A 27544-nucleotide genomic window follows, 5' to 3' on the forward strand; every position below is an offset into this window, starting at 1 on the left:
TTTCAAATTAAAATTTAGAATTAATATGAGATACAATAAATACATATTTTAAAAAAAATGAAACCTGATTTACAAATCGTCAATAAAGTAGTTTTCAAAAATTGTTTCTATGACTTTTTCATGTACAGTTCGTCGAAAAATCGAATCACTCCGAATAACTTTTGATCTAATGACCGGATCTTCACGTTCTAGAACTGAAACTCAAAGGTTCGAGGGGATGATCTCGAATACGCTAATTAGTTAGTACAGACGATATTTTAAGTTATGAAATCAGACACAAAAACTTACTTTCTCTGAATAAACACACCCTTTATTCACCGGATTTCTAACCCTCAAAATATAGGGGGTAGCTGCATTCTAAGAAATATGGTTCCCATAGTTTGATCAGGAGAGCGATCCAAAGTTTTGACCCCTTAATGTTAATTTTATTTCTTGCGTAGTTCAAAATTTATCAGAAGCGAATTTAAAAACTTTTGCACACAGTTATAAAATTTGTTTTTCCAAACATAAATCGCTGCGAAAAATAAATTTCAGTAAATATTTATTACTTTTAATTATTTTATTAAATAATGGACGAAAAACATTACATTATTTACACCATTATAAAGGATGTAATTTTACATGGCAAAATACAAAATTACATCATTTTGAGGGATGTAATTTTACATGGCAAAATACATTTGAGCGAAATCAGTTAAATAGTCGAATCGAATTTTACAAAAAGTCGAATATTTAATTTTAATTATGTTATGCACCGATTTCAAAGAGACCTGTCATAACTGAAATGTGATACTTACGGTGATTTGCGTGATTTAATGACTGTCGGGCAAATTTTAAATTATTACTAAAATTCAATACACCGAGAACTTTTACAATATCGTGGATATCTCTTGTAAATACTTGAAATTGAAATCAAAGTATTTTTCACACTGTCAAAGACGTGGCAACAGCTGAACAGATGAAAAAATTTGATTAATATATTATTGAAAACTAATTAAGATGTTAGGATTGGAGGAGGGGTTGATGATTTAGAATATTTAAATACAGTTGCAGCATTCGGCGTGGTTACCATTAAAGTTTATATGTCGTCGACTAGAAAAATTTGAAAATAATCAAGCTGGTCGCTAAAGGCGTCTAGAAATTAATAAAAGACTAATATTTCCAGACATGGGTTCTTACACAATTTCAATCCTGATGATGTGCCCCACCTCACCTAGAAGTTTTTTGCAACAGTTTCGCGACCCCTTATTATATAAAACGTTTTTAAACTTGAACATTTCGACAAAAAATAGACTAAAAATGTCATTTAAAAAGAAACCGTAGCTTAAGAAGCAAAACTAATTTTAGATTTTAAATATCCACACTCAAATCAAGCAAGTATTTGGATAAATGTAACAAAAAATTTGTTCTCGAGTGCTATTTCCCATTCGTATAATCTTTTATCGGATTTTGCTTAATTCTCGTGAAGCATTTTCATTTTTGCATATTAGTGATCAAAGAGTAGATAAATCGGCGACATCTCATATTTGTCCTCAAGCGAGATGTATTACAGCTCTGGACATTAAAGTTTAGTCTCATTTTTTCAAGTCTTTTGTTTATACTTTTTCTTCAAAACAATCATATTTCTAATTTCATTTAATCGTTCATTAATTATTCATTCATTATTTATTCATTCATTATTTATTCATTCATTATTTATTCATTCGTAATTTATTCATTCATTATTTATTCATTCATTATTTATTCATTCATTATTTATTCATTTATTATTCCTTTTTTAACTCATTCATTAATTTCCAATATTCATTTATTCAATAATCATATTTTTAATTAGTATAGAGTTGCGTAATAGATCCATATTGAAATCACTAATTTTAGAAAGGTTAGTATGTTTCGAAAACTCAAAATATTAACTTATATGCAAATGTATTGTTTAATCAAGCAGGCACGCAAATTAGAAGAAGAAAAATAACTTAAAATTAAATTGATCTGTGTGGGGGCGGAGTTATCGACCATGCCAACCTTCATCTATCAAAAGGTACTTCTTGACTAAATCAAGTTAGCATGTCTTATATACCAGTGAATTGATGTTTAACTTTCGTAGTGGAAGTTACGCCTCAATACTCCCCCACCAGAATTTTATCAGGGATAGAATTCGATGAACGGATACCACTAGTTGCTGTACTTGTGTAAGACCGGGAGAGCTGGTTTTAAGGTCACCGGGTTTTTGAGTGCTGAATTTGAGAGGTGTATTAACTTCACAGTCGTAGTCGCTCCTGTGTTGCCATTAGCAGTCGAGTGTATGCAGGCAGACGTTGTGTTTAATCGAGACGAGACTGAGTAGAAACAGCGTGAGGAGGTTGATTATGCCGCAGTCACAAGTAGAAAGTCAACTGTTCAATGTGGATCATTCAACGAAGTAGACGTTACCAGATCGAATTGGGCGTTACTTTCTAGTTATTGCGAAACGGGCGTCACTGCGTGTTCAAATCACGTCCGGGTCACCAATGTGGGGGTGGAGTTATCCACCATGCCAACCTTCATCTATCAAATGGTACCTCTTGATTAAATCAAGTTAGCATGTCTTATACACCAGTGAATTGATGTTTAACTTTCGTAGTGGTAGTTACGCCTCAATCTGTTATTATTGCACTCTAATATGTGACAATAAAATCCTTAGATCAAAATTAATTCGTGGCGATTAATTTTTTTAGAAGGGGGGGCATTTTATCATTTTTAGAATTTTTAAAAAGAATTTATCTAGGGATCAAATGAAACAAATAATACTTGTGACATAACTTACAGTTATTCATCAATGTAGGTACTCTTTCAGAGAAAAATTTTTTTTAAAATTCAATAGATCATTTGCTTTTGCAAAAATGATAATAAAACTTTACAATATTATGCACAAAAAATATTGACTTTAAAATTTTGTCTTTTTCGAAATTGACTCAATAATTAAAAAATCGATCTCGAAATATTTTTCTCATTTTTTTTTCTTAAATTAATTAAACTAAGTGCAAGTAAACCAGTAGGGGAGAGTGGGGTCAATTGTAACAGGGTACGATTGTAACAGAGCAAAAATGTCGAGTGTCGGGTTCTAGATTTGGTTCCTAGGTGGCGCACAAGGTGTATTTAATAAATCTACATGTACACACCTGCTGCCAACCATTTTTATGTAATTTTGAAAGAGTTAGATCACAAAAGATATTTTCACGCTACGTAAGTACTTTTTTTGGTGTTAGAATATTATATTGTAACAAAGTAATTTTGTTTAAACAAATAAAAATTATTAACCGAATATGTAAGTGGACACCTTAATTAACATTTCAAAAAAAAAATTATTAGCTTTGTTAATTAACTAGCATTGTTTTTAACAAATGAAGCTGAAATGGCGCCTTGGGGACGATTGTAACAATAAGTAAAGGGACGATTGAAACAGCTGAAAATGAAATTCATAATTTCAATTGCAATTGTTTAACCCCTTAGGTCCCATTTCTTATGTTTACAAACCATTACTTAACTCTTTAAGAACCACCAATAGTTTCCTATATCATTTATATTATGCTGCATGTGCATTATTTTATTTGTCACCTTTCACAGCATAAATTGAAATTTTTAACCCCTGAAAGTTAAAAGTTTAACCTATTAGGTCTCTGCTCATTATTATTTTTACTCCTAAAATATCACTACTATTTTGATCAATAAAAAAATATATCTCAACTATGATAATATGTATAATTAACTATGTTTTAGTTGAATTTATGAACTGTTACAATTGACCACGTAAGTGGGGACAATTGCAATAAGTGCACGACTGTCAAAAATTGTTAATAACTAATATAATAACATTTAAAATAAGGTTTTTATTATTTTCTTCTTGTAGAGGATAATCTACTTTACTCGTCTGTCAATTAATACTAATAATATATTGGATTTTTTGTTAGTTAAAAATAGTTAAGTAAAAAGTGTTACAATTGACCCCACTCTCCCCTACCGTTTATTGAGAAAAAAAGCTGAAATAGAGAGACAATTGTGATCAAACTAGAAACTTCATTTTTACTTTTTTTAAACGATTAATATATTGTCATGAATTGCCTATTTGTTTATAATTTGAATAACATCTTCTGTCTCGGATTCGGAATGAAGGATTCTTATCTTAACCGTTTATCTTATTCAGTGCTGGATGCAGCAACGAACTACCATTGTCTGGTATGAGCTTCATCTTTACAATTTACTTTTTGGCATCAATTGTACCTGAGTAAATGTTTCATTTTGTTTGAGAGAAGAAAGCAAACTTTGATGCTGATATTCAAATTTAGATCTCCCAGTGTTTATCTTGGAAGTCTTCAAATAACTTACGTAACGACTTTGCTCTTTTAAAGATTACGATACAAAAATTATAATTGTTACTCAACGAATTCTCTGAAATTTAATTAAATTGAATGCTACTTTATTCACTTTAAAGAATTTAAAAATAATAACTATAAGGTTTCCATGCTGTTCCGTTAATGTTCAGTTAATGAAAAATACTTAGAAAAAGATTCTTAATTTTTTTTAAACAAAGGAATTTTATTGTTTTAGATTCAAAACTATATTTTTGAGAGCGACAGAGCTTAGGTTTTACGTTTACAATAACTAATGGTTTACTGATTTCAAATGTTTTATGAATATATTATTATGTCTTTATTTTAAGAAAGAAAAAAAAACTTAGAAGTTGATCTTATGTAGTAGTGATAGTTGTACTTTATTTACTTCACTACAGCTGCACAGTGGGCTATTGGCGACAAATTCAAAAATTAAAATTTAAGTAGAACTATCAAGGGCGGATATAAGTATTGCCTTCATGGACTGCATTCCAAGGCCTCTTCCTTGTCAACAAAAAACTGGCATCTGCATTAAAACTTTCTAAATTCAGAACTTCACCTAACGTTTGAAATTTTAGGACTTTATTAAAGACATTAAAATCTTTTTACGTAGAAATAAAAAAAAATTACGGCAGATTAAAAAAAATTACTAAAAGTTCTGTAATTAACTCTGCATATACTAACAATATAACGCACTGTTAGAAATTTCTCGGAAAAAATGGTTAAGGAACAATTTATTTAACTGTTGTTTTACCTTGCTTATTCAAACAAAACAGTCAAATAGCCATAAATAAGAGGGTATTCAAACTGTTAACTGTAAGGTAAACCGTTTATTATCTACTTTCTCTAATACGGTTAAACAACCCGAACTTTATCACATAATGAAGCCACTTAGTTCCTTGCAGATGGGTACATATTATGACACAGAGGGTTAATTTGTCAATCTCACGACCGACGGAACGGGGGTTCGAGTTCTAGCGTCAATGCCGAAATATTTCCTCCATTCCCTTCATCACATGAAGAGTTTTCCAGTGTCCTGCACTTCTCAATTTGTGACCCTAGGCAATTAGAACACGATAATCTCATTCACACATAGATAGCAACACCATAAAATTGCTAAACTATCCCCGATGTCCAGTTAAATTTTTTTTACGGTTTTAAAACCATGCTAGTTGTAAATGGTTAAGAAATCACATAATTTTTATATTCATGACTTTTTAACCATGCTAGTTATAAAGAGTTTCAGAACCGTAAAGGTAAAAAATGTTCTTTACCGTAGATGGACTTACCGCTGCCGGTTATTTTGCAATAATTTTAAAATGAAACTTCTAAACAGTCTAAAAATAACCAGGTGTTGGATAAAGTACTACATGAGCTGCAGCTCACCTCGTGATATTGGATAAGGTATATTGAGCTATCCCATCTGTATAATGCTTTTATTTTTTACATTACCATATAAACGGAAAACTTACAAAATGAATGGTTTAAATATCATATATTTTAGTTTTATCAATTAAAACTGTTTTTTTTTATCAGAAATGTAATAACCATAGAGTACGGTAATTTTACTAGAATTTTGATTTCTCTGTTTTAGTCATCACTGAAAACTTAAGTCTACTAAAAATCCATTTCAAACAAAATAACCTACAAAATTAGGCTTAAAAAAACTAGTGGGCTTTTTAGTCCTCTGAAAGCTCATTTTAAGCCCAATAGCCTGCAAATGTAACCTTTGAAAACTAGTTAACTTTTAAAACTTTTGCCTAGTCATGCTACAGACACCTTATTAAAAAGTTACAAACTTTAGATGAATTTATATTTGAATACCTAGTTTTCTAATAGAGTTTTTAAAATATTTCTCACGGTTCATAAATTGGACATTTAGTTTTTAAATTTAATTTTGAACCTGTCACTATTAATAAATCAAAAAAGAATTCACTTCAAAAACTATTCCTATTCTTTTTTTAAAGAGATTCCCCAAATCTGCAGCTTATCGTCTTTGCATAAAAAAGAAGGCGGTAAATTTTGTGATCATAATTTGGCTAATCTACATAAAAGAACATATTGTGTCTCTTTCGATGCAGTGAGAAATAAAAGGTGGTTTTATGACTAGACTAGAAATTTATCTCTCGGAGGTGAAAGTAACGACGTTTTAATACAACTCATGACGCTGCCATTATTTCCGATCAACACGAAATGGCCAATAAAAACAGTTGCTAGAGCACGAATCCATCCGGTTGCAGTTTAGTAAATAGCTTACGAAATTCTCTGCCTGGGCTTTAATATCTTCTACTATGTCATCCTATTTTGTTCCCTCCGTTTATTTGCTTTTTTATTTATTTAATTTTTGTTAGAAATTTCTTTTGATGTCGATTTAAACGGGGGGAAAATTGTGAACAGATGTATGACTTTTGAGAAATAAAAGTGACAATATTGTTTTAGTTGTGAAAAAAATAACAGGATAAAATATTGGAAACAGCCATGTTATTTAAACAATCTCAAAATGTCTGAATGCATTTAGATGTATCTTTAATAAACACAAAATCTAATGTATATAATTCTCTTACGTGGCTCCCAAATTTTGGCTGTATTTCTTTTCCGCCGGTGGCAACCTTTGTTTTGTTTACGTTACTATTTCTCTTGCACAGAGACAAGAAAAAAGCATCATTACAACTCCCCGAATGGCAACGCTAGAAAATCGACCAATGATTGCCGCTAAAAATGTCACATGCCAAATCTGGCATGTGACATGCTAGATTTGAGGTGGTTCAACATATGAGGTGGTTCAGACAATGAGGTGGTTCAACATATAGCGCTTTTAAAAACTGAAACTGATATAACCCGAGAGCATCAGCTGCGGCAATCTCATACTATTAAGCTAGGCAGGAGTGAGTAGTCTTTGTCGATAGATCTCTATTTTAGTATTTTGTCGAAAGCGCTTTTTTTTCTTTTCAAGAATTTATATACTACGAATTTATTTGACGATTTTTGATTTATATCACGAATTATACTATAGCACATTTCTAATAGGTTTAACGAATTACATGTCATGTATTTGAATTCAAATTTATTTTAATGACTTAGTATTTACTAAAAAGATGTAATTTTTTTTAATAAAAAGTTCTTATATGGATTTGAATTCTTAGAATTTTGTGCATTTGCAATGCACCTAAGTTAGTAGCGAGCGAAGAGAGCTTGGTTTGCGAAGCAAACCATATAAGATTGCGTAGCAATTTTCGGGGGTTGGCGAGCGTTAGGGAGCAGGGAACGCAGCCCACTAGTTCAATATAATATAACTTCCACGGAATACTAATTTTATTAAACAAGTCCTTCCTAACTTTCTAAGCGATGAAATTTTGCAGTCGAATTTCGTACGCTTTTACAATAGCCTGAGCACTAAAATATATCTACTGTATGCCTCGTGACAATGCAAAGTTTTAATCGTTTTCTGGTCATTTCAAGCGAAACTTATAGTTATTTTATCGCCAAAAGTAATTTATCGTGAACGGAAAATTCCAAGCCCTTCCCGAATATCTAGTGATTAGTGACGAAGTGATCTGTGACACAAACTTCAAATCATTTTCCTACTGGTTTAAAAGCAAAATTTAGCACCATAGTATCTCCAGAAACACTTTATCGTCGATTCAAATTTCGAGCATTTTCCGAGATAGTCTAAAACTGGTCTGTGGTGTATGGAAACACAAGTTACCATCATTTTCTCTCAGCTGCAAGTCGTTAAGTCCATTTTTACCGTAAAATATTATATAGCAATTTTTACAGTAATGTATATGTAATTAGAGTGTTTCTGTGATTCTCTATAGTAATTATTACTATAAAAATTACGGTGTATAAGATTTTTTGTACCGTTACATGTTCCGGTAAAAATAAACTTTACGGTAAAGTCGGAACTTTATACCGTAATGTGATCCGGATTTTTTTACTGTGTAAAGTAAATTAATTTTTTCGCTGATTTATCGCCAATCGAAATTTCAAAAAATGTAGTAAAATAAATTTTTTTAAATCTACGTTTTACCCTTAGACTAAAAAGGAAAAAAATAAATTATTTTTGGAGAACGAAAAACTTAATTGGCTTAAATTTTGTAATAGACTTTTGTCGCCACAGATCTTTTGTTGCTATATTTTTGTGCCATCTTTTTGAAGAAAATAATAAGGAACAAATTAAATATATCTACCAGCCATGTAGAAAAGAAGAAAGCAGAACAGTTTCGTAAAAAAATGTATAGTAAATAGTTTTATAAGAGAAAGCAAAATAGTTTTTTTAAAAAAAGTAAAAATTTCATGCGAAACATCTTCATGAAGAGTTTTTTTTTTAATTTTTAAATTAAAATAGCAATTGGTTAAATCTTCTAATATTCAACGAAAGATTAATTGAAAATAATAAAGCATTGTTTTTCTAAATAACCTGTATTAACACTTTATAAGGGCGTGGGAACTACATTTCCCACGAACTTTTCCTTAATTTTTAAATCTAAGTAGGAAGCTATTCCCCCCCCCCCTCCATATTTGTGCGAACAGTTGCTGTCAACTTAAAAAAGAAAAATAAATAAATAAAATTAAAAAAATAAATAAGTAAATAAACTGTTTTGGAGCTATTTTGTCTTGTGTATTATACGTTCGTCCATTTCATCACTTTAAATCGAGTTTATTTGCAGTTATAAAATCAGAATTTGTAAATTTGACTATTTATAAGCAGAGAAATTAAACTTTATGGCCAATTCTATACTGCGGGTAAAATATTGAAAATCTCCCACTCTGTTAAAAATTACAGATCAAATCACGAGAAAAAGTACTCGCCCTCAGAGTGTCGGTACTTTTTATCGTAAAATACAAAATTACAGATCAAATCACGAGAAAAAGTACTCGCCCTCAGAGTGTCGGTACTTTTTATCGTAAAATACATTTTCATGGGAACATGTTACGGAGCAAAAAAAACCGTTATATCGTAAATTTTACAACAATAATTTCCGAAAAGTTGCTGAACCCGTCTAATTAAATAAATATTACTCATAGATATATTCACAAGATTTACAGAAAATGGATTTTATGGGTGACGCACCCGAAAAGCCGATACTTTATACCGTAATTTGATGCGGCATTTTTTACAGAGCACTTTTTCCTCTGAAAGAAAATTATCTTAAAAATCAAACTAATTTTAGGAGGTAAGTGTTTATTTTTTGATTCTATGAGTGACAATTTTCCCAGAATCTAGTAAACTTATGTTATGTCACGTAATACGGAACTAGTGTCACTCAAAATAAAAATCTTAATTAATATTTTCTCCTACATCTACTCCCATCTCAAGGATAGGAAATGTTCGTTGCTAACCTCTCTGTTGTCAACAATATCAAAAATATAAATGCTTTGATAAGTATAAAATATAAAGAACTAATTGAAATGCAAATATAATATGAAATTCGCTAAGCGCTTTACAGAAATTAAATCATTACTAAGTAAAGTTGTTTCATTCATTAATCTCAAATGTAAAGCAAATTATCTTTTGAATTTAAAACGAAAATTTTTTATTGAAAACACTAGCTTAGTTATGTAACATAAATTTTTCTTTAATTAACTTTAATAAATTTAATTCTAAAATCTTTATCCCATTAATATAATATTTTAATAACAATCCTTTGTTTTTGTTTAATTCTTTTAAAAAGTTCTAACTTTAATTCTTTAAGAGTTTTTATATTTGTTAACAAAAGAGTAAAAAAAAAATGCAAGAGACATCATATTTCGCCACGCAAAACATCTGTAAACTTAATTTAACGTTTAGCAAAAAAATAGTTCAGTTATTCATAGTTAATGATTAAACTGCTTTTTAAAAACTTTTTTTAACATACTTGTGATCATATGCCACGTTTTTAAAATATTAAATAACGTAGTGCTTAATATTATAAAAAAAAATAACTAAATAGTATATCTTTACACAATATACACAATAGTATACCTTTACACATTTTTACCCTTATACTTCATGGACATTTATCGATGTTTTCATAATAAAAGAACTGTATTAATAATTTTTTAATTTAGCAAGCTAAATTAAAAATAATTATATTGAAACATTAATATATATATATATATATATTGAATAGAAAATTTTCTTAGTTAAAAAAATTTATTATTAATTATTATTATTAGTTAAATTATTTTAACTTTGTTATTAATTTTGAAAAATTATTAACAAAGATATTTTTTGACAAAATGCTTTGTGTTGTTATTATAAATAATAACTGAAAATTCCTCTGCTATCCTCTGTTCGCTTCCCCCTTTTTTGAGGGAAATGGGGGTGATTTGTGGGGCAGCATTGAAATTTTTTTACGCAGGCAAGTAAAGCATTGTTATAAATGTTTCTTTTTTCACTTTAAATTGAATGTGACCTAGTAGTTTAAAAGTTATATGCGTTTTATGTATTGAAAGAACAAATTAGATCTTGAAAACTATTTACGCATCTGATATTATTATCTAAAGATGTGATATTTTACTTACTATGTATTTTTTACGTTAAATCTAATGAGACTATACACCAGAAAATACATTAAATAGTTCAAAATTTGAAAGCAGTTATATGTATCAAAAGTATTACTTTTGACATGGCATAGTATACTTTTTATTTTGCTATCTAGTAACTATCTGAATACGTGAGGCGCATTTTCCTTTGGAACTTACTTGAATTGAATGAAATAGCATGAGTTGATAGGACTAATAGTTTTGAAGTTATAAGGGTTTCCCTCAAAATAAATTCATAACAAAAACAGTTATTCAAAAAGCCCATTTTAACTTTTGACATATTAGCCCTTGTGATTCGAGTTTGGTCTCACTGAATTAACCAAACAAAATACATAGGGAGCAGTACCTCAATTGTCTGTATGTCAATGTAAGATGCATAAAAGAGCACAGTAAAAGATCGATAAAAGACCGAATATCGCGAAACTTTCTTCGTTTTTGATGAAACAGTTTCCTGGTGCATGCTCCGAGCAAAATTTTTGTCAAATTGACGAAATAACTGTCGTCACTTCTTTGAGAAAGCAAATTTCGTCAAAATTAAAGAAATATTTCGTCATTCTTTTTTTTTTTTACCAAAATAAACAAGTAGTGCCTAATGTATCTAACTTTTTTAATAATTACTTTATCGTGGGCACCATGCTGACGGCACGACACATCAAGAACAGATAGATAAATTATACCCATGCCCGAAGAAGGATTCGAACTTCGGATCTTCCTGGAATAAGTCTAACTTCTTGACCACCATGCAAACCGCTCAGTTTATTTAGTTCGTCAGTTTATTTTCGATCATCTAGACTTTATTCTAGTTTCGTCATTCTAGTTAACAGTCTCCCACTATGCACTATGAAGAAGTTTCGAATTGAGGAAACATTTTCGTCATATATTTGAGAGTTTACGTAATTACGTGATTTGTGACGAAATGACTATATTAATGAAATACTGCTCAATGATTTCTAAATCGTCAAAAGTGAGAGTGAGTACAAGCAAAAAATTTTACTGTTCGTACGCAAAACTCTTATAACTTTATTAATATAAGGGATTGATTACATTTAATTCAGTGTAAAAATTTGCACGTTTCACCGTTAACAAAATCTCGTTTTTAGAGAAGAGTCATTCTTACATTTTATGGATGGTGGGGATTACCGTGCAAAGCTAAACGCAGATGGCGCTGGGGGTTAAAATTGGTCGCAAGACTTCCGGGTTTCTACTTCCGTGTGATTTCTACGCCTAAGCTTGAAAACACAAACCATCCGATATCATTATACTTGTAGTGTTTGCAATATAACGCGTTCTTTCGATGTAACTTTCAATGAAACAAACAACAAATGAATTCGGAAGCTTGCTATGATGCTACCCAAAATATAACAAACGGTGCTACTTTACACAAATATAGCCAAATGAGGGATAACACTCAAAACATGGGTAACCTGAAACTTTATTTATAATGTGACATTAATTTTATTAAATTTGTTTTAAGCTTACTAAAGTAAGCATGTTCACACATAGCCTCGTGAGCATAACATAAACGCGGAGGGATACACCGGAAGTTTTTTAAATTTCTTACGGTTTCAAGGAGCTTGTTATTGTTTACATTCAGTCAACCATCCATAGGACTTCTATTAATAACCATTTTAAATATATTTCAAACACATCGGATATTTTTAAGAAACAAATAGATATTCCAAAATACAATTAATGAATTTGTTTAGAAAAAGAAGCATATTTTTAGTCAATGCCAGCGGTTTTTCTCCCTTGCATAAAACTAAGACATATAGCAGATAAATCATGCACAAACACAACCACCCCATCCTGAGCACTTTTCGTGGACAGCACTTTTGCATTAGGGTATTTTTATTGTTTTGATAGTGCTCTTGGCAACGTTTTTGTATAGACATGGGGACAAAACGCCTCATTAATTACACTCTTGGAATATCTCCCAGTATCTCAATGCATTAACTCCTTACAGCAATAATCTAATTTAAACGAAATTTTATAAACTAAGAACAGGTGTTGGAAAGTGAAATTATTTGATATCAGATCTTTATTCCCATTTAATTAGGTAATGAAACTTTTTTTTCTTTTTAATGCGGTTATATAAAATTACTACCATCTGGATGAAAAACAGGAAACTCATTATGTTTGCGCTTGATAGATAATGTCAGACAAAGTATAAGTTCGTCAAGCTTAAATTGAAGAAAAAAAAATCAATGTGCATAAAATCAATATACAACCGATATACGTAATAATTGATATAATCAATAAGCATAAAAACCATATGAAAATCCGTGTATTCTCATTGGACAAATAAATATTTTCCGTGTATTCTCATTGGTCACGGTTTGATCCAGTTTTTTCACATGAGGTTAACATTTTTTCGGTAAAGCATAAAATTAATATGAATTTTAAAAAAAATTTTTTATCCCTAAACTGAAGTTATTTACTTGTAATATTTATTTATCAAACTCTGCTATTATTACGTCAACGATTTTGATTATTCCAAATTAAAGACTTAAAACCAAAACGAAGTTTCTTTATAATAAAGTCTTATATTACCTTATTGTGCAACATTTTATCATAAACATGTTTTTTAATCGGTATATATGTTACGGTCAATGTTAATAGTCGATTGTTATTAATACTAACCTGTCAATATTAATAATAACCAAATAAGCCGGTTAAAGTGACTAATTTAAGCGAATTTATCACATTAACCGGTTATAATTAATATCGGTATATAAATAATAATAATAACCAATAAAGTTTGGTCAATGTCCTTCTTTCGCGTTGACCAAAAGAAGCGGTTATTATCAATTTTGACCGGTAAATAACCGGTTAAAGTGAATAATTTGTGCTATTTTTCACTTTGACCAAACGAAGCGGTTATTAGTAATATTGACTGGTAAATATTAATAATTACCAGATTTATTACTTAAAACCGTAACATATAAACTTATTTAATAAATCATTTAACAATCATTAAAAAGTTAACGAATTATATTTACTCTATTTTTAAACTTTAATGCAAGCTGTGTGCAGCAGAAATATGCACGTAAAATATAGATAAATTGTCGAACATTATTACGAATCAACTTTTCGCACTAAAACTTAATAATCTCTTAGATGAAAAACATCTAATAAATTTTTATATCAACCAAAATTAAAAAAGTAATTTTTAAAAAAAATTTGTATGAGGATTAAATGGTAACTGCTCAAAAAGGTTAGGTTTAAATTTTATTCGAATGGAATCTGGAATTAAATCTAAAACAAACAAATAAAGCGCTGATCCAATGAAATATTTTGAGATCTTTTAATTGAATACTTTTTTTTCAACTTAAATGTAATAATCTGTTTATTGCTAACAAACAAAAATTATAGTAGCAAGCGTGGGGTAGCGAAGCGAAGACCTCAAGTAAGATCTCAAAAAAGGCTCAAGCAAGAGTAGAAAAAAGGCTTAAAATTATATTTTAATAGTAACCAGTTTCATCAGCATTACAATACTTAAATACCTAAGTACAAAATTAAAATACTCAATACTTTAAATACGGGAACTTTATCAATAAATTTTCTTTAACTATTTTTTAGTCCATAATAGAGTCCATATTAATTTAGTCCATATTTCTAAAGCATACGAAACAAATATTCTTATTCTAAATCGTGCCGTCTCATCAAATCAGCTGATGAATAACAACCCATGAAATCGGTAACAGCGGCTTCAAGCATGGGGAGTATCAGTTCCATTGGTCACAGCTTTTACCAAATCCATTCCAAATTCCAAAGCAATTGTTTAAAGAACATTTGTTTTCGCGTCTCTCCCAGTGTGTAATTAACCATCGACAGTTCCATGCTGCTTGTTGCTCTCCTAAGATTAATCTCGACACCACATGCGTCTCCTATTACAATTGGTATCTGAAATTTTAAAAAATATTCTTCTTGTTCCACAGAAACCTTTATTTGTAATTGGGTATAATATGAAAAAAGCACAACTACTTCCACTTATTAGGAATAACATTTACCTTTTAGTTCAATTAATAAACTGAGTTTTAAATATGCTTACTAAATTCATAAACTTCGGTAAAACAACAATATAAATTATTTCCAAAGGAACTAGACTAATACAATTCCAACCTGGCGAGTAGCGACTTATAAACAAGACACTTGGTTTGATGCTTTTACTTGTTGCTAGAAATCAGGTTCGCAGAAAATGCTGTTTACTAGTTAAATTTAGTAGGAATAACACGATCTGTGACGTAGGCTATAGTATACCCAATTAAGAATGGTTTTTAATCGTTATTTTTCAATGACATTCAAAAATTAGTTACTGCATAGTAAGAAATAATTTTGGTAAAATTAAGAATAAAATATAATTTTATAATGTGTGATAAAATTTGGTAACTTTATCATGATACCTTAGAACCATGGCATAAAAACCATTTATTCGGTTAAATTTACTTTTCGATTTTATATTTTTTAATTAAATGAGTAGTAATAAGAACTATAATTCTGAAAACCAGAATATCCGGTTAACCGTTGCCATACGAATGGAAAAATTACTACATGAATTATTTAGATTTTTAGTTTAATTACGCATAATTATGTTTTTTTTTTTTATCTGAAAGGCATTATTATAAAGTACGGTAATTTCAACAGAGTTCTTTTCTCTGTGTGACCTACAGGACACGTGATGAAGACACCTGGCACATAGACAATGCTTCAATAAAACATGAAATTATACTAAAACCTAATAAATTTTATGAATAAAGGCAGTTAAGAATAATAATCTTATCAATTACTATTCTTCCAACGAGTAAAAAATGTCATTGAGCTACAAAAAGGAATTTATGCTTTTATATTTGACTTTTATTACCATTCAACCTTTACCTAAAAAGAAGCCTTTAAAATTTAAAAAATTTGAGCTAAGTATGGTAACTGATAATATGCACACAAAAAACTATAGAGAATAATGCTTTTTTTAAATTTAAGTAACAAAAAAATACTGATTAAAAGAGAAATTCTTTCTCAGGAAGTTTCAAATAAACTGAATTCTTATGAATGCATCTAATTTTGACAGTTTTTTTACCAATACAAAGAATACTATCAGGGAAATTTAATTTGCGCTTCTGTGATAAAGACATACAAAAATGTAAGGATTTTAAACCAATATTTAAGCAAAATATCTATTTAATAAAACTACTCTGGTGATATTTCAACCAGTTTTATTTATTATTATGCACTTTTGGAGCTATATTTTACTTAAATTTGTATTTATGATAATTATGATTGTTTTAAATATGATATGAAAGAAAAGAGCCGAAAAGCATACCAATTGTTTGGGATATTATCTTATTTGATTTTTAAAATAAGATTCTCTTAATATAAAATACTGAAGAATAAATGCCATTACTTAAAGAACTTTGGGCAATATGGTAAAAAGACAAATTTTTCGAAATTTGATATTTTTACATAAGTTGTTACAGAGTCTTATTTCCAAATATGTACTTAACCAGTTAGCAGAATTTCATCCACAACAACGTAACGAAACACTTTATTCCCTATATTGAAATTGTTGTGTTTTCTTAGTAAAGTATTTTAAAAAATATCTACCGAATCTATGAGAAGATATGACTTATGATTAAAGTGTATGCGGCATCGTCGAGGGAGGATGCCCTTGATTTGTTAAAATATAGTATTAATAAGTTTACAATTAAAAATGCCATAGAAATGAAATGCAATATTTTAAAAAATGAACTATGCAATTCCGAAAACTAATCTCACCAAAATCGAATACTAAATTAATTCTAATTTTCGTCTAAGGTTGTTAGTAGATTCGGAAACATATTTGAACTGCATTTTCTAATGCAACTTTTTTTTTTTTGATAAAAAAAATTTTAACAATGAAATATGCTTACAATTTTTCTTCATCTTTCGTTGGCCACGCCATAATGGAGATTCTTTTGTGGACGAGAAACAAATGCAAATCCTTCTAGTGTTCTTTCATTTTCACAACAGTTAGTTGTCCTCGAGGGAGGAACGCATCCACACTCCAGCATCTTTTTTAGAACCGAAAAGATAGCAGTGGAATTCTACCGACCTCACCGGCCTTTTTCACAACTTGGCTCACGCTTAACTTGCCGACAGGATCACGATCACAACAAGGCCCTTTTTTTTTTCTTCCTCCCTTCACACGCATCCACGGTGCATAAACAAATGAAGAAAACCTGGAGTTCCTAAAAAAACGGCGTAAAACAGTCCATTTTCTTCCATGTCATGTTCACATCTTCCACGAAACCGTTTGGAGGAGTGTTGGTGCCGAAGAGAGCACATAGAGCGGAGCAATCCCAGGAAGTTCCGTTTCTTTTCACCGTTTGTTGTTGTTTTGTGGATGGGACTGTCCCAGAAGATGGAACAGATAGAACGGTCGCTGACTCACTCGAAATTGGCAAGTTTAAGGTTTTTGTTGGGGGATCGAAAGAAAATTGAATCTGGTCCCATTCCTCGTCGCGTGCCCAATCCTTGAAGGATTCGCATACCAGACGAATTAACTGGGATTCAAGAAATGAGTTTTGTAATTTGTTTATAAATTACTCTTGCTTTATAGTTGACTGTGAAGATCATAATATGTTTTCTTTGAAGTTTAGGACTTTAAAAATAGCGCAAAATTTTCCACCCATCAACGCTTAAGAACGATTTAAAAATAAACTATTCCTTTAAAATTGGAATCAAGTTGTGTAAAGAACGTAATAAATTACTTAGAAATTTATGGGACAATAGAAAAATTAGACGAAAAAGAAAAGATTCTAAAAGACATTTTTAAAACAAATTCAAAGCTATTTACAATGATGTCTTTACTGAGAAATGCTAGATCTCCTTAAAAACTTTTAAGAGAACTTGAAAATTAAGAAAAGAAATATTATAAATTAAAAATTTGTAAGCATGCTTACAAAAACTTTTATACATTGTGTATCAGCATGAGTAGCGTTTTTGAAAAATGCTTAAAGGTGCTTTTTTGGGTGTTTTTAAAATGTACTTAATTTTTCTTTTTTCAAAATGAGATTTTTCTTTTACCATGTTGATTTTCGCTATGAATTATGCAAAAAGACACAGTTAACATTGTTCTATTCAACGTTTTCACAATTAATTCAAACCTAATCAATCTACTTCAGCTTATTATCAGTCTGTAGCATATGAAAACGCCATTCGTTTTACGTGATTCAAATTTCATGATTTTTGATAATTGTCAAAAACAATGCCAGAAGGGTTTTTTTTCGACATGGCGGTTAAAGCAAGAGAAAACCGTCAATTGTCAAAATTTTTCCAACTTTGCCTAATTATGATATTTTTTTAAGTCCTTACAAATATTTTTTGAGTGCTTGAAAAGCGCACAAAAGGTGCTTATTTTTTGTTGAATAATTTGGCTATGCACCCTGGTGCATGCTAAAAATACATTTTAAGAAATTATCGCAAACTTTACTTATTACGGGAAGAAATATTTCTTCTTCTTTAATTAATAATTCTATTAATAATCACCAAAAATATTCAGCTTATTGAAATCTCCCTGTTTTAAATAATCATAAGCGCCACCCCCACTGCTGTACTGGGTGTTCAACTTAATGTTACATTTTGTTTTACTACGCAAAAACTATAAGACTTAAAGAATTGAAATTATATAATTGAGTAGAAAAATGTACGGGGAATTTAAAAAAAAGTAACTGTCAATAATTTATTCGAAAATTACTAGTTGTTGAACTTGTAGTAATACCATGAGGACAACTCTGCAACCACAGAGTTGAAATTTGACAAGCAGAAGGGGCAAGTTTTGTTTATAATCATAAATTGAGTTTTTTATTTTTTTATTTTTATTTTTATTTTAACTACAATTTGTTCGAAAGTTGCTGCAATTTACGAATATTTTCTTACTTTTTCACTTCGTTACATTTGGTCTTGCTGCAGAAAAAATTAAAGACATAGAAATTCCATAAGTAGAGAGGTGTACAGAAAAATGTACAAAGAGTACGATGGAATAAAAAAATTAAGATTCGATTATTAGTTCTACATTTGTCAAATGCTGAACTTGTTATAGATAATACCATGTGGGACGATCTATAGCTCACTGTAATGCAACTACAGTATTAGAATTGGACGTATTGATAGGATATTTTTAACAAATAAAATTACTTCTGCTTTATTATTTCAACATTGTGTCACATATTTTGACTCATAAATCAAAAATATTTTTACAAGTACAGTTTATTATTTTCCAAACCCAGGAAAGCGTTCATTCCGCGGTGATTAACATACTATCGTTATTTTTATAGATATAATTTTAATAACTATACATTTATAAAAAAAAATTTCTTCTTTGTAATTATCCATTTTAAAGGGCAAGAAATATAAATAAAAAGGGGCAACCATAGAGGTTGATAAGAGGAGTCTCCTAATAATTTAAATAAACCATCATAAACTAATTGCCTTTAAACAAAATTATTATACATTTCAAGTTAATTTATGCTATACGAAGCAATTCTTATTAGAACAAATAATTACTTGCAAACAATCAATCAAAGTATATAGTATTTGATTATTACTATATCAACAATTACTATAATTATTAAACTTACTATTAAAGTTTCCAATAATTTATTTCTATTGTATTTATATAATAATATAATAATATTGTATTTATATAATAATTATTAGAATAATTTATTTCTATAATGATCAATTATACTAATTTCAAGCTATAATATAGTTGTTCAGTATAAATTATGCTTGCCAATTTAGAGAAAACACTGACTGAACGAGAAAAACATAACAGAGAAAACTTGTATTTTTTCTATTTTTATTCCATTTAAAAATAAACCTATAATTTAAACAAAACAAAACTATTATAAACTGCATATCTTACATAAAAATCAAGCGTGTCAGCATTTTATTTCATCAGAATATTATATGACGGCAGAAAATGTTGAATTTGTTAAAAGATAATGTTTGATTTTTTTTAAAAATAAAATACACTTAAAATATCGTTCTAAAACTATGTAACTACTGGAAATTTTTTTTAAAATTTATAAAAGGGGGACATAAAAAAATTCAGATTTTTCTTTTACAGCAAGATGCAGAACCATGAGATATGTTTAAAAAAATTTTGAATCTTTTACTTGAAACAGGAATATCCATATCATGGAATATAGAATACTCGCTAATACTCTATCTCAAAGATCCATTCGTAAATATGTGAGATCTTTCATTTAAAAGGTCTCACATTATAACTTTTCAAATTCAAAATGCTAGTCGGATAACAATTTCAACCTATTTTGGTTAAACTAACGGCATTGAACGCCAAATTTTATTAAAAGCAAAATAAATTCTGCAATTTTTTTAAATCATTTAATTAAAAAAATATCAAGCACGGAGAAATACAATAACGTTTTAAAAAATAATATTCAAATTACCAGAAGTTAAAACAATAAAAAACAGTTCAAAATTACCCTCTCAAAAACACTGTCAATTAACTAATGTTGAATAAACATGTTCACCGGGAAAATAATTGATGACTAAAAAATATCTAGAAATATAAATAGATTTGCTAAAATTAGAACAGGAAATTGCATAAAAAAGGGATTTAATTGCCAGTCTTTTTAATAAGTGATTTTTCATTAAATCAAAATACGGATTAAAATCCATACGTAATAATACCTACCGAACATTAAGCTATTCTATTTTTCTCCTATCGTCCAACATAGGACGATGCTGTTGGTCATCAACAACGTTCATGATGACTAGTTGATGACCAACATAGTTTGGTCAGTTCGGTAGTTTGATTTGCTGATAATTTTTATACATAAAAAGTTAAATGAGGAAGAAGCATTTTAATAATAATCATCCGTATTAAAACATAAATATGCGAACGAAACATTTAAAGCCCTGCCAAGTCTGCAAAAAATAAATACTTTTACTTTTTTATCTGAAGAACATTTCATTTTTAATCGCTTAATATTTATTCTTTACGCTTCAAAGAAAGTAAAGCGTTTTTCATGATTATATCAAATCTATTTGGTTGAAATTTATGCATAAAATTCATAGTATTCCCCTTCAATCAACTTTAAGAAAAAAATATAAGCCGGCAGACAATACTGATAGACAAACTAAGTTGATCAACAACTGTTCTGTTCCATTAATCGTACTGAAATATTCTGTAATTATTTAAATGTCTGATACTTACGTTTCCCCTTTAATTAAAATACCTTATGCTAGAGTTATAAGTAAAAGGTTATGTGAAAGTCCTTTTATAAGTAGTGAATAGACATAATTCTTTTTAAAATCGTTCCCAAGTAAAATCTATAATATTACTACCATAATGCTGAAATTATGTTTCAGGAATTGTATCCTGCTATGCATTCTCAAATAGTCTTCCGAAATGCGCCAATTGTTGTTCGTTGTATAGCTTTCAAATTATATCAAAGAACCATAAATTCGTGCTATTGTATTATTAATTCTTTTCCACGTAGCTTATTTCTAAATAACACGATTTCAAAGGAACTTTTATAAATCCTTTTTTTTTTAATTTAAAGTGATATTTGTTTTAATTTGCATGGCTTCGCTGGTTTTTTGTTAACTGCATTTCTTATTGTGATTTTCGGAAACGAAAATCCTTTTACAAAATCGTCATTTAGAGCTTGGTTAATGAAGGAAGCAGAAGTTTTTTTTTTTATAGTTTAAGACTTAGTATTTTTTTGTTTTAATTTTGTTTATGGAGGAAGGAATTATTCCACTGCAAAGTAGAATTTGTTTATTTATGATTTATGAAAAAATGAATAACAATTTTTCCTTTAAAAGAAATATTTTCCATTTTAAAAATAAAGAAAAAGTTCGATTTGTTAGGCTCTATTTTTGTTTATCTACGTCAAAAATACCAATTCTGAATTAAACCAGAAATCTGTCATATATGAAAAAAACATGAATAAAAAACATTCTAAAAAAATACAATATTAAAAAATGTATGAGTTAACAATATTATCTATTGATAATTCATGGATTATTATTTAGATCATCATTTAGATTCATAGATCATCATTTTTTTTAATTTCGAACGCGTTTACAAAACCTGACTGAAAAACGAAAAATCATTTTTTAGTATTTTTACGCCTCCATGTTTTATACTAGTACTGTGCGCTCTTGAATACTAAGTGGCCATCATTTCATGATTTTAGCACTGAAGGGTTCAGCCAAATAATTCAAACAAATTTTTACAGCTAAACAATCAAATTTCAATATAGTTTGACTTACTGGTAAATTTTTAAATACATTCGAACCTCGGTGGCTCAGGGGATAGAGAGCTGGCCTCCCAATGCTCAAAGATCAGCGATTGCTAGTCTATACGAATTCTGCTCCTGGCTAACACCGACCACAATACAGCCGTAAAATATTTCATCAGCGGTAAAGGGATCACGGGTTAAAATTCCCTTGCCGTCAGGCTAATCGTGGGAGGTGTTCGTGATTTTCCTATCCATTTTACGCAACTGTTGGTTAGTTCTATCAAAAAATCCTCCTTGATGGCTTGTTTGCCCAAATGCTTGATCCAGGAGTTCTCGTGTCTGCTGAGTTGGGTTTAAAGATTACAAGGTTACGGAGTTGAACAAAGATAGTCGTGAGCCAAAAATGGATCAGCTGTTCAACGGTGGTTTTAAATTAAAATATAGCTGCCCAAAATTTTCCAGTAACTAAATAAATTTTTAAGTTATTAAAGTTTTAATTTGTAAGGTTAATTATGTTATTTTTGACATTTATATCTCTCGAAAACATTTCAAACAACTGAAATCGAAAATTAATAAAATCAATTATTCTGATTACATATTTATATTAATCCTCATTTAAACCCAAAAATCTAAAAAGGCTCATACAAGCTTTTCCAATTGAAAAATTACTATTTCGGTAAATTTCATATAATAATTTAAATTACTCAATTCATAATAATTAATTAATTTAATTTAATTTAAAAATAGTTTTATTACCCTCATTGTTTTTTTTTAATCTATAAAATCATCTCAATAAACAATTCCCAGTTTCATAAAAAAGTACATACCCCAAAACATACATGGTAGGTGCAAGTCCACAATCCACAAAAGCTGATTAATGCCTATCAAATATATATATATGTATATTTCTCCATATTAGATATATTAACTTTCAGATGACGCAAACTTAGTTTAAACTAGTTATCGACATATTGAAATTCAATGAAATTCCTATTGAGATTCATTGAAATTGATATTGAAATTCAGTGTTTTCAGTTCGTGTTCAAAAACATTTCTGTACTTGAAAAGTGTGGCGTAAACTCAAGGTTTCAACAGACGCAGGAAAGCATCTGACAGAATTTATCTGTGTTTCAGTCTGAACTGTTGACATTTGGAATGGAGGTGTCAAAGAGGCTTTTCCACACGAAATCACCCTCCTACTGTTCAAAGTAAACACAATCTTTTTGCCACTATTTAAAAAATCACATCCTATCTGAGGAGTCTTTAAAGTCACCAAAATAATTGAAATAGAATTAGTTGCTGAACCATAATATTATTGGAAAGTATACATTCTGCGCAATGTTAATTCTATTAGTTATGCATTTGGAATCAAGCAAGTCTTGAAAATCATAAATTAACTCATAAAAACTCATGCTGTCTCGTCTTACTTAACCCCTTAACAAACAGATTTTTTGAAAAAAACCGGCGAAAAAAAAGAATTTTTTTTATGTAAAAAACACACTTTAGAACATTGTCTTTTCTTTTGGTGGACAATTTTGATTTTGTTCTGTGGAAAAAGGCTATATTTTGTTCTTGAATAAATAAGTGTTATAGCTTACAATCCTATGTAAATGATAAATATCAATAAAACGATTTTTTTCTTAGCTTTCACATTGTTATTTTCAATTCTCGATTATATTCGAGTGTGAAAAATTATAGCAGCATAAAATACAACGCCACTCGAATTATCACGAATGCGCACAGTTTGGCCTGTTTATCGAGCTCGAATTAACTCGAGGACACAAGTTAAGGGTTTGATAACTAAAACTGTTAATTGCACATTTCGTTGCCAAAACTGCCAAAGCTAAAATTTTTTATCCTTTAAAGATGTACGAAAGCAACCTACATGTATTTTATAAGGAGTTTCTATAATATTTGAAAATCGAATAATCGATGGTAATTTTATTTGCTATTCAGAAGCATAAACGAAGATACTTCTTCTGTTTTCCGAAATTAACACTCAAAATACACAATATTTTTTTAATCATTATGTTAAATAAACATAGAATACTACTCATTTTATAGCCAGCGTTAAACAGCAGACCCGATTCTGAGTTTACGATTTCAAACATTCAACTCAGAAGCCTTGTAACTTTGAACCCAAACCAGATAAGAGAACTCCTGGATCTATACACTGAGGCAAACTAGTCTTCGTGGAAGACGTTTTATAGGGAGAGGAAAACCATGAAAACCTCCCACTGTCAACCCTGCGGCAAGAGGATTCTAATCCATGATCCGTCTCCCACTGAGGATATCTTAAGTCAGCACTGTGGTCGGTGTGAGCTGGAAGCAGAAATCATATCAACCAGCCACCGCTGAGATTTGAACCTGGATCACCTCTTTCGGAAGCAAACATTCTATCCTCTGAGCCACTACGTCTCAAATAAATACTACACATTGATTATTGCTAATAAAAATTCTGGAGCCTTAACCTCAATGACGGATATCGGAAGATTATACTTTTACAGACAAAGTGGCCATTCTGAGGTTGATAAACAGGTTTTGATGTTTTCAGCCCCATCTTACTCAATATTCATTTGAGTAAGGTCCACTCTTAATAAGGTGTACCTCTAAATAATAAAGATTACTCTTAAAATGCATTTTTTTACTTGATTAAAAAAATCTAAAAATATATATATTAAAGACAGTCATTACAAAACACCTTGTACTTAGCAAAAATAAATTGTAAGTTTTAAACAAAATCTTTACTTATACGTGCATGACAACAGCTGTTTAAAGTAATAAACAACAGCTGTTTAAGGTAATCAACCAGTATTAAGTTGAGTAATTAGCGTGAAATATTTCTCATAATATTCATAATTTTTCACACCGTAACAAAACACTTTAAAATGCTTTTTTTTAATTAAACTATTTTTTTTTTAATTTTAAATTTCCAGTAGTAATTATTTTTCGTATTGATTTCAAAACTAACAATATCTAAGGCTCTTATCCTGCTTATCAATTTTTAATTAAATCACTGCATCAGTTAAGGTTTTTAATGACAATATTCATTTTTAAATTAATGCGTGGCACTCGCGTTCGTTTAAACAATTTTAAAACTCTTTAAACATCAAGACTGAAAAAAAAATCTGAGTTTTAAATTAATATTTTCTTTGAAAACAGAATTCCTTATTGACTTTTTTTATGCAGCCTCACACTTTTCTTTCTTAAACTCGATGAAATTTTACGAAAAATAGAGTCATAAATATTAAGTAAATAACTTTTAGAGACATTTTAATGCACTCTCAAATTTTAACTCAGCTTATATTTTCAAAATAAATTCTCTTGAGAAGACAAATATTTTGGTTCATTAATTTTTCTTCTTAAATTGTATAAAAAATGCATACATTTTCCTTCTTAACGATATATTTCATATACACAATTTTTCTTAATAAAAAAAATTCAAGCCCTGTCTATAATCGTTATTTCATTCTGGAAAATTAAAAGATAAATTTAATAAGTTTTAATAATAAAATATCAGTACCAATTGTACTCAAATAGAAAACAAACTTTATTTCAAATGACATGTCCAATATTATCATTTCTTGATTTTGAGCATCGCTTATCTTTATTTTTTAAATACTTATCTTAAACTTTGAAAAACAAATACTAAACGGAAAGAAATTCTTCTTGTATATGAGTCTCGTGAGCAATATACTTTTTAATGCTAAGTGCTCCATAATAATCGGCCTTAATGTATATTTTTTGAATGCTTTTGAAGCCTTTTTTAGAATTAGAAATTAAGTCGAAACCGAACACACATTAGGGACCGTAATTTATTATTTAAATGAAGAGAAAATAAAAATATAATGGTAATCTTTAGTGGGGAAAATGGAATTAGAAACATCAAAACCTTTTTGATTGTCGAATGAAATTTGACTGTATTTTCAATAATCAATTAACCTCCTCCTCCTTATCTATTTTTCCATCAATCAAAGTGGTTTCGATGTTTTCAATCTTGCTTTCCTCGATAATGATTCGTTAAACTTTGATTACGGTTTTGTTCTTTCATTACTGAAATGTTTATATGCGGCCACTAAAGTGTAGACCTTTTTTACTTCCCTTTTGACAAAAGTTCTAAAAATACATACTAAAAGCGATCATTTCGTAACACCTCGAACATATTTTCGTACTACACATCCAGGATATTTTTAGTAGAATATCACACTTCTTATACAACATCATAAACTTGTGTTTTAAGAGGATAATGCATAGCATTAGCAATAAAAGTTAAAGTATTTTACAACTCAAGTTTTACCCACACATTTCAAATAAGGTTAGTAATGTAAAATGTATAACATTTGTAATAGTTTTAATTTTTAAAGATGTTTCAGAAATTCTCAGAAACGTTTTTATTTGCACTACAAAAAAAAATTCTTGATAAAATTTTAGTAAAAAGTACTGGCGCTCTAAACCGTAAAATCCATTTTTACCGTAAAGTTTTCTAGCGCAATTTTTACAGTTACATTCACTTATTTACAGTGATTCAGTAAATATTACAGTAAAAGCTACGGTGTCACATATTTTTTTTCGTTGCTGGAATTTCACAGTAAAAATGAATTTTGCAGGTTGAAATGTAATAGCATCCTGAGTGTTTTAAAAGAATTTCTCCCGGAATTTTTAACAGTATACCCTATAAAATTTAGACATTCTGCTTTTTTAGCCAACATCATAAATACTTTCAGTTACGTTATATATCGTTGCAAAAATATCTCCCAAATATTTACAGTATTTCAAAATGATATAACGTATTCATCATCCTTTATTGTATTTACTAGACAACAAGCTAATTTATTAGAGAGTATAATAGCCAATTTCAATTTATACTTCACTAATGAATGAGTGGGCAGAGATAACCTGGTTGGTTAGGCGCTAGACTCAAGTTCGTGAAATTACGCGTTTATTGAGTTTATAGATACGCTCTTGAAACGTATTTCTATAAGACTAAATACCGTAAAGTAAATAGTAATGGGAAATTTAAAAAAGAGTAAGATAAGTAATAAAATTTAATAACTAAATGTAAAACAACCGGGTAGAGTAACAAACAATAAAAAAAGTTAAAATGGTTTAATTTTTTTAATTGTGCTACTATATTCTTTTCAATTTAATGCATGATTGCATAGCGCAAATTAACACAGATTTATTTATCAATGATAAATCTTTTTTTTTATCCGTAAGAAGAACGATTATTCAGTTAATATGCAATTAATTGAGCCGTGGTGGTTCATAGTATAGAGTGCTCGCCTTCCAATAAGGTGAACCGACTTCGAATCCCAGCAATGGCTTGTCGATACGAATTCCGCACCTGGCTCGTACCGACCACTGTGCTAACGTAAAATGTCCTCAATGGTAGACGGATCA

At 29.5% G+C, this 27544-nt stretch overlaps 1 protein-coding gene across 5 annotated transcripts in view; it reads right to left on the minus strand.

Moving 5' to 3' along the window:
• The window catches only part of Asator (tau-tubulin kinase asator), a 137433-nt gene extending 114443 nt beyond the window's left edge, over positions 1-22990 (minus strand). For 4 of the 5 annotated variants that reach the window (XM_087159309.1, XM_087159310.1, XM_087159313.1 and 1 more), the window contains exon 1: positions 16799-16976. In XM_087159309.1, the coding sequence (XP_087015435.1) occupies positions 16799-16830 (32 nt within the window). In that variant the 5' untranslated portion in view covers positions 16831-16976. Of the gene's footprint in view, positions 1-16798; positions 16977-22971 lie in introns of those variants that run through there. The other variant, XM_087159311.1, reaches the window with a different exon arrangement.
• Between the last annotated feature and the right edge of the window lie 4554 nt (positions 22991-27544).

This window comes from Parasteatoda tepidariorum, chromosome 3, assembly GCF_982258835.1.
Source record: "Parasteatoda tepidariorum strain Cologne lab strain chromosome 3, Ptep-v5.0, whole genome shotgun sequence".
Lineage (NCBI taxonomy): Eukaryota > Metazoa > Arthropoda > Arachnida > Araneae > Theridiidae > Parasteatoda > Parasteatoda tepidariorum.